Source organism: Harmonia axyridis, chromosome 6 (assembly GCF_914767665.1).
Source record: "Harmonia axyridis chromosome 6, icHarAxyr1.1, whole genome shotgun sequence".
Classification (NCBI taxonomy): Eukaryota; Metazoa; Arthropoda; class Insecta; order Coleoptera; family Coccinellidae; genus Harmonia; species Harmonia axyridis.
Window position 1 is genome coordinate 32,315,027 of NC_059506.1, and position 14,884 is coordinate 32,329,910.

The following is a 14,884-nucleotide window of genomic DNA, read 5'->3' on the forward strand; positions in this document are numbered from 1 at the left end:
TACAGCGATTATAGCGATCTTCTAACTTTTCGATACTATTTTTCTAGCAAGATTTGTCTTTCGCTTCAAAATAGGCCTCAGTTTCGGCGATTACTTCTTCATTGGCGCTAAATTTCTTTCCAGCGAGCATTCCTTTGAGGTCTGAGAACAGGAAAAAGTCGCTGGAGGCCAGATCTGGTGGATACGATGGGTGCAGAAGCAATTCGAAGCCCTATTCATGCAATTTTGCCATTGTTTTCATTGATTTGTGACACGACGCATTGTCTTGATTGAATAGCACCTGTTTTTTCTTCAAATGGGGCCGTTTTTTAACGATTTTTCCTCTAAACGATCCAATAACGCTGTATAATAATCGCTGTTGACGGTCTGGCCCTTTTGAAGGTAATCAATAAATATATACCTTGCGCATCCCAAAATATTGATATGCCATAACCTTGCCAGCTGACTGTTGCATCTTTCTACGCATTGGAGTTGGTTCATCGTGTGTAGTCTACTCAGCTGACTGTCGATTGAACTACGGAGAGAAATGATGAAGCCATGTTTCATCCATTGTCACATATCGACGCAAAAATTCAGGTTTATTGCACTTAACCAGCTTCAAACACTGCTCAGAATCATTAACACGTTGTTGCTTTTGATCGATTGTGAGCTCGCGTGGCACCCATTTTGCACACAGCTTTCTCATGCACAAATATTCGTGAATGATATGATTAACACATTCAGATGATATCTTTACATTGTCTGCTATCTTGATCAACTTCAGTTTACGATCATTCAAAATTATTTTGTCAACTTTTGTCGTCGGTGACAGCCTCTTTTGGGCGTCCAATGCGTTTGCCGTCTTCGGTGTTCATTTCACTTAGCATACCAATCAATGGTGGTTGGTTTTCCTGCTGCAGACCCCGGAAACTCTTCATCAAGCCAAGAATTTGCTTCAACTGTATTTTTCCCTCCAAAAAGCTAAACTCAAAACGCAATATCTCACAAACGACTGGTCGGACTGCTGTCAAATTTTGACACGTATAGTTTGAAGGTTGGTACTAACTAAAAATCATATGGATTTGATACTAGCACCGCCATCTGTGCATCAGACCGGGGACTTTTCAATTGTCCTAATATTTAAAAAGATGCCACGAACAGGTGGTTATAATATCCCAGTTGTATCTCACCAAACTCAACGCTGAATGCCAGATACAAATGAATCATTTGTTCATCAGATTCAATTGAGACTTGGCTGAAAAGTAAAGCTCGATCTATGTAAAAAATAACATTTAAGGGGTCTGTGAGAAATATTTGAGGAGATAAAACGATTCTTGTAGAGATTACATTTTTAATGATTTTGTCCAGATTTCTAGTTGGAATTTTCAATTTCAGTTGATTTTGTTCAATCGCTTTTATTAAGGTAGAATCAAACATGAAACAACACTTTTCAATCTCTTGAAGTTTATGAATTTTTCAATATTGTCATTCCGATATAATACTGATTCGATATGATACTTGATTCGAGCTTACGATGCTCCAAGATTCTTCAAAGCCTTTTTTTTAAGTATTCTGATTTCATAAGATTTTATAAGATATAAAAAAGCTCATTGATCACAACGTAAAATTTGCAGTAGGTTATGCTCATCCTATCACACTTTTACCGAAGCTGCCATAAGCTCACACATTTCTCCATCAAATCAAAGCTCCTCAACATTTTTTGAGGACAATCTATGATAAAAAGAAGTTCCTCGATTAATGCACTTTTGCCAGTTCCCAGAGTTTTAGTCTTCACTGCTCTTTTAATGTGTTGTTTGTACAAACTATATTTCTGTTTTTTTTTTGTCTGTGGATTTTTGTTAATTGTATCTATTGGCTGGATTGTCAGACTTACTTGATGACAAGACACTTTATATGTGTAATTCTCTGTATGGAATAAATAATAATAATGATAATAACATCGCCGAACCCCTTGCGAAAACCCCTACGCCACTGCCCCCGTCCATAAAAAACCATCCATGTCCATACACACATAGCAGCGCCGCCGAGATTAATCAGCAGTCATTTGTTTTCGACGCACGAGCCGAGGCGCACGGCTCCCTCGGGCCCCACGAACGGCCTGGAAGATAAGCGACGGGCGTCGCGGCGGCAGGTTGAAGGTCGACGGACGACGCGTACGTGCGTGTCCCGCGACACTTTGGCCGAACACCTGTTTTTGCTTGTAGCGTTTTGGCGATGGAACTTCGATGAGGGAAGGGGTGGCTAAGGCAGTTTCATTCCCTCGTTTCGGACCTGAATTATGGCCCTGGGGGCATGAAACGTCGATAAAACAAAGAGGGCGGTTCTTATGTTGTCATAGGGGAAGCATAGAGTTTTTTACGATGATGGACTGCCCGGGGATAGGGAGATAAAGTTTCTATGATTTGACGTGTTTCCTTATTGTGAATCATTCCATGTCGAGCTGTGGGACTTCTTGTAAAGATGAATTCAACCATTGGTGTCAAGCATCTTCAAGTATATCCTCTCGAAAACCAGTCACAGTTTTTGTGACTCCTATTAAAAACCAGTCACAAGAACATTCCGAAAAACTCCAGTCCCTTCTTCAGGGAACGCCTTCACTCAGAAAGAATATTTTTTCTTTAACTCTTATATCTGGAAATTCCTCTCCACCTTGCTCCTCAAATGAAGCTTGAATATCAATTATACAAGAATGAGTTTGAGACGAGGAGGTAGCTTGAGTGCTGAACTCCTCACGTTTTAGATGCACTTGAGAAGATCTAGGAAATTACGAGTAGGCTCTAAATATGCCTACAGTAGAATTACCAGAATGTGCATTTGTGGAAGATCTGATCATCATAGCGGAGGATGCGAATTTTCTCAGGAATACGGTAATTTAGAATGAAGTTTCAAGCAAATTTGGAAAGTAAGTGAATAAGGATAAAACGAACACTATATAGCTCATATAAGAACTCTATAAGTAGAACATATAATAGATATCGAAAAATACCAAAATGAGTATATACAAGGCAATTTGTAGTTCAATACTTGCCTTTTCATGTGAATCACGGGTACTGCATAAAAAACAGAAGAAATAAACGAAAACGAACTGCATGCAATGAAAAATAAATGAATTAGTAAAAACATCAAAGTAGAAACATTTCACGATATTAAGTATTGAAAACAGACAATAATTCGCTGGTGGATATGAATGAATTGAATGAACTATGAAAGACCTGGAAGAAAAGTATACGAATCTAAAATTTTGGGTAGATGAAAATGTGGAAGACCTAATAAAACCTGGTATGAACAACTAGAGAAAATAATGGCTGGAAGAGGACAAATATGGAAAACGGTGAGGAATGTAGTGACAAACAGATCAATGAGGTTCCAAATGCTTTTTCTTCTCTCGGTTTTGTTCTTGAGAAATCTGTGGGAATCAGTGATAGTTTCTGGGGGAACAAAAAATGGTTCACACTGAAAATCAGATAAAGCGGTGCGAAAAAATTCAACTTCATTAAATTGTGAACACAATTTCAAAGATGATGGAATGGAAGAATGCAATGGAAGAAAGAATGTTTTCGAAAATACTGAATTGGAGGCATTACTTAATCAAGACTCGTGTCAAACGCAACAAAAATTGAGAGGATCATTGGGATTGACGCAACGAGCCATTTCAAAACGCCTGAAAGTCATGAAAATGATTAAGAAACAAGGAAATTGGGTGCTGTACGAGTTGAAGCCGAGATGTGTTGAACGGCGTTTGTTTGCTTGTAAACAGCTGCTTGCAAGGCAAAGACGGAAGGGATTTCTGCATCGTATTGTGACTGGAGACCAAAAATTCATACGATAATCCCAAGCTCAGAAAATGATGGGGATATCCGGGCTATACTTCCAAGTGGAAGGAAGTTAAAAACAAGTTATCAAGCATGCTAAAAGCGCTGAAATTTGAACAACCAAATGAAAAACGAATAGGATCAAATGTGTTATTTGAAATTTCGTTTCACATTGTGGTACTTATGCGAAATTGAAATACCCATATTACATTTGCTCAAAAACATCACTAATTAATTCAAGAGAATTTGAAAAATCTGTCGAATATCCTATTTACAGAGATCATCGAGACTTCCATTCGCCAGATGGCACCTCACGTTGCATATTACCGAGAAGAGTCGTTCCTTCAATCTGAAAACGCGCAATTCCCAATTTTATAGCAGAACTCCGACTACACCTGTGTCCAAAGCAAGACCCCTTGTCTTCCGCATTTTCCGGAACCTACCCAACTATACCAAAATCAATTCGGCCCAACAGCCCTATATTCCGACCGATCCGAATTCGACAACCCGTCACGTCCGGACGCTGGGCGTCGGAACGCACGCACCGGCCTCCCGCAGGCAGATTAATTCCCCGAACGGGACCCGCAGCCCCCCTCTCCTCACCCCCTCGGTTCTAATAACGCCGACATAAATCTGGGCAAACGGTCTCAACGTGCGACATTTTAATACCTTTTTGTAAATTAAATTCTGGGCCCGGTTTTCGGCTCACACAGACGTCCGACACATAAACAGATATTAAAATGGAAATCACGGAACGGGCGGATGCCGGAAATACGACCGGAACGGCCGTCCGGAATTTTCCAGGTTGGGCGCGCCAGTTTTTACGGCACGAGAGTGGCAGATCGGGACGTTTCCGGTTTTGCTGTGGCGTTTTTTTTGTGAGGATTTTTTGCGTAGGTTTTGTCGTTGATTTTGCGACTGTTTGGGGAGATTGGAAAGCTGAAATTGCTGCCAAAGTGGTTGTTCGGATGTGATGAAGTCTAAATCTAGAATCCAAAAGGTTTTTGGAAAGTTGCAGTTCTATGGGCGTCGTAGCATATTCAACATTTTGATGTTATGATGCAGAAAAATCAACTTTGAATTGAACTATTAGAAATATGACAATCCAAGCTGCTATCAAAACCTGAAAAACCAAAAATCATTGAGTTAGACATAACAAATGAAGTCTTTTTGGTCTGAACCTCTGATCATTCTAGATTCAAAGGAAACGAGGTGACCAATACACCCGTCTGAAGAAAAACATTAGCGTCTTTTAGTGGCCTGAAACACTTCTATGTGATAAGTAAATACCTACACCTATAAGAAAGAGTTTCAAGAGTAGGAGGAATCCGAAGCATAAATGCTTTGGTGGAATCTTTCAAAGATGAATCTAAAAGCTTTCCTTCAGAACTTTGTATCTCAGCAAGAACAACCTACCTCCTCCTTACAATTCTCCAGGTAACACCTGATGAGAATAAAGTTATCAGAAACTGACTTCATGTACTGTTTGGGGGTGGAAGAAACTATCAACCGCCTAGTCAGAGAATGTTTCGCCAATGTAAACCTAAAGAATGGTAAGGAGTGAGGATGTGACTTCCTTGAAGCCATACCAGGTACTGTAGTTCTTTAGAACTCTGAAACTGGAAGGCAAGCTTTAGATTCTTCAGTGGTCAGAGCAGTTCTAACAACTCAACACCTGAAATATAGTGTTTAGAGAGTAGGAGGAATTCGAACGATAAATACTCCAGCGGAATCTACCAGAGATTGATCTAAAAAATTCCCTTCATATTTCTCTCTCTGTATTTCAGCAAGAACCCATATATCTCCTCCCTGGCTTCCTTATAATTTTCCAGGACACACCTGATGAGAACAGAGTTATCAGAAACAGACTCCATGTTCTATTTGGAGGTGAGAGAAACTCTCAACCGCCTGGTCACAGAATATCTCGCCGGTATAAGCTTAAGCATAGAATGCTTTCAATATTGAGGATGTGACCTTCTGAAGCCATCCCAGATACTGTAGTTCTTTGAAATTCTGTACTGGAAGGCGAGCTTCAGATGGTTCAGTGGTCGGAGCAGCTCTAACAGCTCGTATACCTATAAGAAAGAGTTTCGAGAGTAGAGGAATCCAAAGCATAAAAACTCTGGCGGAATCTTCCAGAGGTTGATCTCAAAAATTTCCTTCAGATTTCTCTCTCGGTAAAAACAAGTCATACATCTTCCCTGGCTTCCTGGAAATTTTCCAGGACACACATGATGAGAATCAGTTTATCTGAAAATAGCTTCATTTTCTATTTGGAGGTGGAAGAAACTCTCAACCTCCTGTTCGCAGAATGTCTTGCTGGTGTAAGCCTACGCATAGAATGCTTGTAGGAGTGACGATGTAATCTCCTTGAAGCCATCCAGATACTGTAGTTCTTTAGAACTCTGGAACTGGAAGACGAGTTTTAGATGGTTCAGTGGTAAGAGCAGCTACAACAGAGAGCATAATAGACCTTAACATCGCCAACAGTTTGTGTGAGAGTTTGTCAGTTTATCTAGCCTAGGTTTTCAAACATCGTCTAAAGGATCCTAGATGATCTAAAAAAGAATTGAGTGAAAAATCACCCAAATAACCCCCACCTCTCTCTCGAAGAAGTCTCATGAACTTGTACTGAAAGCGTAATTTGTGTATTTACAACCTCAACTCTCCTTTGCAATAAAGATATTATCTTCAAAATCCCATAATGTCTACCTACATTCCATAATTTTCCTGATTTTGTTCTTCATTTTATGCCCCACACTATTCTCATGGAAACTTCTAGAAATTTCCTTTAGAGTCTTCATCAGGGCTGCGAAATTGAAAAATGAGGAGTACAATAGAATTCTCTTCAACAATCTTTCTTACAAACAGTAGTTATCATTTCGAATATTCTTATCGTAAGCAAACGAATAATGAATGTGAGTTGAAATTGGTATTCGTTCTGAAGAATCATAATGCAAATCCTATTCTTCACAAATTCATTTGTTTTTGTTATTTTGAATAAAGTTTTAGGTTTATTATTGTTGAACATGAAAATTGTATTGTGGATCCTGTTATTTCATTTCAGAACCTTGATGAAGACTTTAAAAAGTTGAAACTAGCTGACTCTCCTCCAAAAAAAGTTGGTTTTTTGAAAGAAACCTAGGAACCAGTTAAATATCACTCAATCAGACAGATACTACCTACAAGACTCTCCCAATTTCCTCAAAACCTGTAACAGAACATTATTCTACCGAATTGAAGTCAGTATTCCTTTAAACTCTGTCCGTACGTCATCGCTATCACTTTCCTCTGACCCGAATCGAAAGGGAAATTTCAGACGTCCATATAGAAGGGTAAAATGGCCCAATTCAAAAATGTCACATCTCCTATAAATATCGCCGGTCCGCTTTCGGCACAGAATGTCAGATATAATAATAACGTTGAAATATACTTCACGAATTGGGGATTTCCGGTTTCTATTTCCCGGAGAAAATCACGTAGAGATGTCACTTTCAGAGACATCTTTCACTTTCGCTTTTGGCGCCTCCGTTTTATTGAGTTTATAGTATTTATTTTCGTAGGGTTGAGTCCGCCCCAGTTGGGGACGTTTTCGTTCGATATTTTGCAGAGTGTGCTGAGACGGCTATATACTGGGTGAGCAGAAAAAATAGCGAGATCAGGTTTTGTGGCACTTGTGGTTGATTACCGTAGAAAAGGAGTGTATGGCTCTTAGAATACAATCCTTATTTATAGTGGAAAGATTTATCGGTACAAACACAAATTTTCGCATAACTCCACAAAAAAATCTAAAGGTGATAAATAACAAAATCTTGGTGGCCAACTCATATCGCCAAAATTACGCATCCTTGAAATTTATTGCGATAAAGACAAAACTGTACTTGTTGTGTGGCTTCTTGCACCATCCCTGCTGGATTCACATCTCTTTCAATTCCATATCGATTATTTCAGGCAAAACAGTAATCATTTGGCTATAGCGATGAAAATTCACGGTCAATCAGTCCACCAGAACAAATTGACTTTGCGTGGATGTAATGGTCTTTCAGTAGTTATATTTTGCTTGTTTAAATAGCCACTGAATGAAAATTTTGCTTCATCGCTGAAGAAAATAAGAAGCGAAGAATCGTCCTCTTAACGTTGTTTTTCAAGCACCCAATCTACATATGTTTTACGCATTCCAATTATCAACTGCATCTTATAAGGATGAGGATGCAAATCAAGATGCCGTAAGAGAGGCCCAAATGTTGTGCGAACCGATCAACACTTTCACCTACAATAGCTATGGTTTCGATCAAGAGTGCATTTTTATAATGTACGAGCATTTAGACATCAGAAACATATCCAGTTCCTTAAAATTTTCCCAATATCTTATTGATTGTGCAGAGGGAAGATTATGTCTACCATAATCTGCCTATAATGCACGAAACGTCATTATTTTGTAGTTCTCATAACTGTCACAGGTTCAGCAGAAGATAAACGATCCATATTGTTAAATGGCTAACCATCTGAACATATGACAGTTCGGATGACAGTTCTTCTTGACATGTGTCTTTGAGACAGGGCTGGACCAAGTCATGGTTAACCCAGTAATATACAAAAGAAAATGTTACAAGGAGAAAAATTCTCCAAAAACACTTTTACGTTTGTCTCAATTGTCTTAAAGGAACAATTCAGCATCTGAAAGATATGATTTTTACGATGAATCATGATCTTTATATATCATAATTGTAGTGAAAGTAGAAACTGTGGTTATTGTACTGTGATATCAAAGTCATAAATGGACCCAAGTATCTAGAAGAAAACGAAGAATATCAACCACACCTCAACACACAGCATCATGCCAGAAATATCAGACAACTAACTCTACGAGACATCACGCTTCTTCGCGATAACCTCCCAAACTCATCAACAACGAGAAGAACGAATTTAACGACGTCACAAAATCCTCCCAATAAACATCCCGATATCACTCATCATTGTTCCAGTTCATTGAAATAAAACTTTACTATCGAAAGATATCGTCTTCTATCGAGATAACTGCCGAAGAGGATAGAACATAGAACAGCGATTCGTCAACTTCACGGTTGAATAACCGACGTTCGAATTGTAAACGAAAACCGTAAACGTATTCTTTTATGACACAACCATAAACCTCAAACAGGCAGACGTGTGTAAGGCCCTTTATTTTCGTCATCGGTGTCGCTAATCCTGATTCAATGGTGCAGATCATAAATGAGGAGGTTCTAAGTGATAAATTTGGGAGGGAAGAGCTTTCTGGCTGTTCAGCCGGTTTGGGCCAAACTCAACACACTACATAAATTCTGAGGGTTGTTGGTAAATACGCTAGGAGTTGATAAGACAACTTGAGTTAAAGCTGGAGTAGTGGTGTTTAGGGGATATGTTCTGGAGGAACTTCCTGTGTTGTTAAAAGATTAGGATCTGCATTTTGGCAGCTGGAGAATGGTTTATTAGGAGTAAAATTGTGATATTTTGTTGCCTGGCTGAATAGTTGACAATTTCAGTTGAGCTACAAAAAGTGTTTGACTCTGATAAAACTTGCTATTTTCTTCGCTTAGCGAACCTTAGCTATGCGGTTGGCAATCTTTACCCTGGTAGCAGCTGCTCCAAAAAGCGATTTGTTGTTAGTGGAAGTATTAGATCTTCACCTTTACATTGGTTCCACTGCTATCACATATCTATACTTCCGCCTCATATTCGTAGACAGGTCTCAGTCAAGAAATCTTGGGAAAAATGTAATTTCTACCCGAAATTATTTTCAATTGTATCTCACCTCCGAAATACAAGAACTGCCAGATTAAATTCACGCAAACCTTTCAGGATTATTACCTACCTTCAATCTGATGAAAGTGACAAGGAAATTTGGCGTTCGGAATGGAGTTCTTGTAATGTCTTCAACAAAAGTCTAATCACTGATACTTTAGAGAGAAATTTCTAGGTTTCAATCTTCCTAGAAAAATTTGGTGTATTTTAAATTGACTAAAGACTAGTCATGGTCATTTTAATAGCCCACTATGTAAGTGTGGTGAAAAAGAAACCATTGACCACTTGGTGAATACTTGTCCAATTTATAATTTTCATGGTGGTTTCCAAGCTATCCATTCATTTCCAGATTCTTTTTTAGAATGGGTCGCTAACTCCAAATCAATATAATGGATACTAACATTCATTAAATCCTTTTTGATTCAACAGATGGAACAGATTATAGTTTAGATGAGGAGGAAGCTCTTCAATATAAATATGTCAGCTTTTTCTGTAAACAAATATACAAACCTATCACTACACCTGTACAAGGAGACATAATTTCTGCTGAGGTTATTATCTATGCTCTTGTATCATACGTTGAAATGTATGATTCCCCGTTCACATTTCCTCTACTAATACTGAGATATCATCTACATGCTATGTTATTTGAAGTTGATAATTTTTGTATTACTCATCTCAACAGAATATATGTACTGTCTGATATTTTTCAGCCATAATGTTATTTATCTTGTGGACTCAATTACAAATCTTGCCCTAACTTTTCGCTCATTACGGCGGCATGCGTCTCCAGAGCTTTTTGGGCCGTAGATTGTATCTCGAAACTAGATTTCTTCCAACGCCGTTATCAATATAACAGTGCAGAATATTCTGGAAATGTACAACTACTTTATTTTTTGAATTGACTGCCTTATTGAAGACGAAGAGTTGAAGGAGAAGGTCTTAATATTCTATGATTACATATTACCAAACATTACAATATTACCTTGAAAAAAGCTGAGTTATATATAATAACAACAAAAAGTCGAAAGTATTCAAACAGGAGCAAAAAATGCAACAAATTTTTCATGCAGCTTTATATGACCGAAATTTTGTCATTGAGGCGGATGTAATATTATGTTGGCAACTTATTTCTACTCATCAAAAATATTTACTCACCTCCTTCAATTACAGATTTAACTGTGGCCAGATGAAGCCACAGTCAGGCGAAATAATGCAACAATTGCAGACAATTACATAGTTTAGTGAAAACTACTGAGTTTTCATTTTATTTTAGATTTATTGTTTCTATTCTTAATTCCACTGGAAATATTTGTTTTCATCCAAGAATTTATCTTAAACAATATCAATTCATATTTTTCTGATATCCTCGAAGCAATCACAAATTTTCTCACTAAACCATTTAAATCAAAGCGATTCAATTTGCTTGCAGGCGGAAATTAGAACACCTAGTGTATAACAACGTCGACAATTACCAATATACAACCAATAAACTAGCAAGACACTGAGAAACGCTCGAACTCTTGCCAAAGTTCCCGCTATAATAATTCAGCATTAATATTTCAAACTATCACGAAGTAGATAGAGATATACTACTCTCTACGTGAACTTACTATGATCGCTGCGCCCTCTAGGACTCAATTTATTAACACAAAGAGATGAACTCAACATCGCAAACTAGTAAGCGTCAGATGCATACCGAATTGGGCGACATGTAAAATACGACAACAAATTTTTTAGCGGTCTGGCTGACAACGCAGCATCGGCAAGACAAAGGGCTCATAACAGCACCATCTCTCTGATTAATTGATGCACTCACCTGCAGCTGGAGACAATTTGGTGATGACGCCCCATCTCTGCTTCCACTGAAACAAATGAGAGAGGGTTTTAGTACGTTCTGTGGTTCGCGATCACTGAATTATTCATTTATTACTGGACATGTTCGGGGTTTATTGGGAATAATGAATTATAAAGGGGGAGCTGTAAAAAACGGACGGGTTGGATGGGTTGCAATTGCTGCATCATGTAGATGTTGGATTAGTCTTCTTAAAATGTATAGAATTATACAATAGGATTGTGAGTTCGACCCTGGAATTTTATATGGGCCATTTCCAGTCCTGAAAGCAATAACAACTAGATTTATTTGATGATGAGCTTCAAGATATTCAAAGAGGTAAACATTGTGGTACGAGCACACCAAAACAATTTCCATATTGCTTTGTAATGGGTATATTTTTAGCTATATGATAAGTTTCGATGGTTGTCTATGGTTTGACAGTTGAAAACGTCAAACTGTGTTGAAATTTCTGTTCAGTAAAGTTTGGCAATCATGAATCGTTTAATGTAAGTACAATCCTGGATAGTAATTCCATTCTAAAATGAAAAAAGATAGGATATTTTTATGAGATTCAATTTGTTAGGTTTGGCTTCATCTTGAATAGCATAATAAATATCAAAACTTTGGAAAGATTCAGGAGAAAAGGATTGGGAATTATAAAATGAGAAACCAGGTGTTCCAAGAATCGTGACTTTTTGAGAAACTAGAGAGCAACATGGCTGACCCAGTTCAAGTATTATTATCTGATAGTAGGGGGATCCTTCTAATTTATTATGGATAATAAACGTATCAATTGATAATAAATAAGAAGAATCCCACCACAGGATAGTTGAAGTTTTTAAAGGTTATGATAATTCAACAATCGATGTCAGCTTGCAGGATATATTAGGCCAATTGCAAAGTCTCCGCATGGATCTGATGCATAGATGGCGATGCTAGTATTGAATCCATATGATTTTCAGTTAGGACCATCCTTCAAACAAAACGTGTCAAAATTTGGGAGCAGTCTGAAAATTAGTTTGTGAGATATTGGGTTGTGAGTGTAGCCACTTTTGTTATTTGAAACAAGATAGAAAAGAAGAATTTCGTGTGCTGATAAAATAGAGAAAGAAAACAAAAACAGTTGAAGCAAAATCTTGGCTTGATGAAGAGTTTCCGAAACATCAACCATCATTGATTGGTATGCTGAGTTTAAACGTGGGGAAATGAGGACCGAAGACGGCGAACGCAGTGGACGCCCTAAAGAGGCTGTCACCGACTTATAATCTAAAAAGTTCACGAAATAATTTTGAATGACCGTAAAGTGAAGTTGATCGAGTTAGCAGACATTGTGAAGATATCATCTGAACGCGTACATCATACCAATCACGAATATTTGTACATGAAATAGCTGTGTGCAAAATGGGTGCCGCGCGAGCTCACAATCGATCAAAAGCAACAACATGTTAATGATTCTGAGCACTGTTTGAAGCTGTTTAAGTGGAATAAACCTGAATATTTGCGTGGATATGTGACATTAGATGAAACATGGCTCTATAATTTCACTCCGGAGTCCAATCGACAGTCAGCTGAGTGGACTGCACACGATGAACCGAATCCAAAACGAGGAAAAACACAACAGTCAGCGGACAAGGTTATGCCATCAGTATTCTGGGATACGCAAAGTTTAATATTCATTGATTACCTCCAAGAGGGCCAGACCATCAACAGCGATTATTATATAGCATTATTGGATTATTTGAAGGATGAAATCGTTGAAAACTGGCCACATTTGAAGAAAAAAAGGTGCTGTTTGCATGAATTGCATGAATTGGGCTTCGAATTGCTTCTACATCTACCGTTTTCGCCAGATCTAGCCTCCAGCGCCTTTTTTCTGTTCTCAGACCTCAAAAGAATGCTCGCTGGAAAGAAATTTTGTCCCAATGAAGAAGTAAACGCCAAAACTGAGGCCTATTTTGAAGCGAAAGACAAATCGTACTACAAAAATGGTATCGAAAAGTGGAAGATCGCTTTAATCGCTGTATCGCCCTCGAAGGCAACAATGTTGAATAATAAAACTATGGTAGACCGCAAACTTTTCAATTGACCTGTTAAGTTGAAGTCAGTTTTATATACAACAAGATCGCTTCCGCTATTATATGATCGGTAGCGATCTTATTATGAAAGTTATTCTGCATCCGAAAAATTAATATTTTGATTTTGATGTTTTGCCTGAAAATAATTTTTGTCTTCTATGGTTTTTCCCTGCACAAAAAATGACGTTATCGCATTACTTCGAACGTGTTGCAGCTTATAAAGAGATTACTCTCCCAAAACCAAAAAGATTTTCACAACCAACTGAACTGTCTGAAACTCCTGGATTCATCATCAGATAAACCTCTCAAGTTAACTGTAACTCTTCAGTTTTCGCCCTATCTTCGTATTTCGAGATAATTTCGCCAGAGTTTTCACGTTCTCGACAATGAAAAATCTTCTTCGTCCCCCTCCCATCAGAATTTCCACCTTTTCCGCGTCGACATCAATCAAACACGCTTAGCGACTTCCTTTTTTCTCTGTTTTATCGTTTATATCGTCAATCTATCATGTTGACACAACACACACACCGCACACGATGCTCTCGTCTCCCGTTCCCTTGATTGTTGATGAATTATGTTTGTTTATCAAACGGATCTATCTCGGTGTTTCCATAATCTGTTTGTTGGCAGATGGCAGTTCCCAAAGCCTGACGTCAGAGGAGGAGTGCTGGAATGATAATGGTCCCTTAACTATTCCATTTTATTGGGGAGAACATTTTGATCGTCTGCGATTAGATCATCCTGTTCTGGTGTTTGGTTGAAAAAGGTTATGTTGAAATATAAAAGAGAAAGTTTTAGATCATTAAAATTGGCTATGTGGACAGGGGATAATTGTACTATTAAAAATGAATGGATTGAAATATTGTTGGCTGTTTCATTCAAATGAAGAAGCTGGTGGGAAGATCTGATGACACTTATGAAGATCAATTACAGAATCTATCAACCTTCAATGAACCAAAGGATAATTGATTATATCCTGAAGGGATATAAAAACACACAAAACAAAACGGGAGTTTTTCCAGCTTCATAAGGATTCTTAACTGGTTGGCTTTCGTCCTTCGACTACGTAGAAAATTTCAGACTTTCGCTTATGTTCCTATAAAAAACAGCTGATGCAAAAATTGGGGCCAAATGACCATCGTTTCGATACGTCACATTTTCAGTGATTTGGTTGATTTGAAACTGGAGATTCATCGAGCCAAGTAGCTTAACATTTTAACCCACTACTTGACTTGAAAATCAAGCTCGTGAAAAATTACTTACTTGAACTTGACTTGACTTGATTCAAGAGATTTATCGCTTGACTTGATATTCAGCTATTTGATATTACTTCTGCACGGCATATTTTTCTGCAATCTCATGCGCGTAACCAAAATGGT

At 38.1% G+C, this 14,884-nt stretch overlaps 1 protein-coding gene across 1 annotated transcript in view; it reads right to left on the bottom strand.

Annotated features, from left to right (window-relative positions):
- LOC123682021 overlaps nt 1–14,884 on the bottom strand; it is a 594,083-nt gene that overhangs the window by 472,608 nt on the left and 106,591 nt on the right. Inside the window, exon 3 of the mRNA XM_045620397.1 lies at nt 11,413–11,458. Coding sequence (XP_045476353.1) covers nt 11,413–11,458 — 46 coding nt within the window. The remainder of the gene's footprint in view (nt 1–11,412; nt 11,459–14,884) is intronic.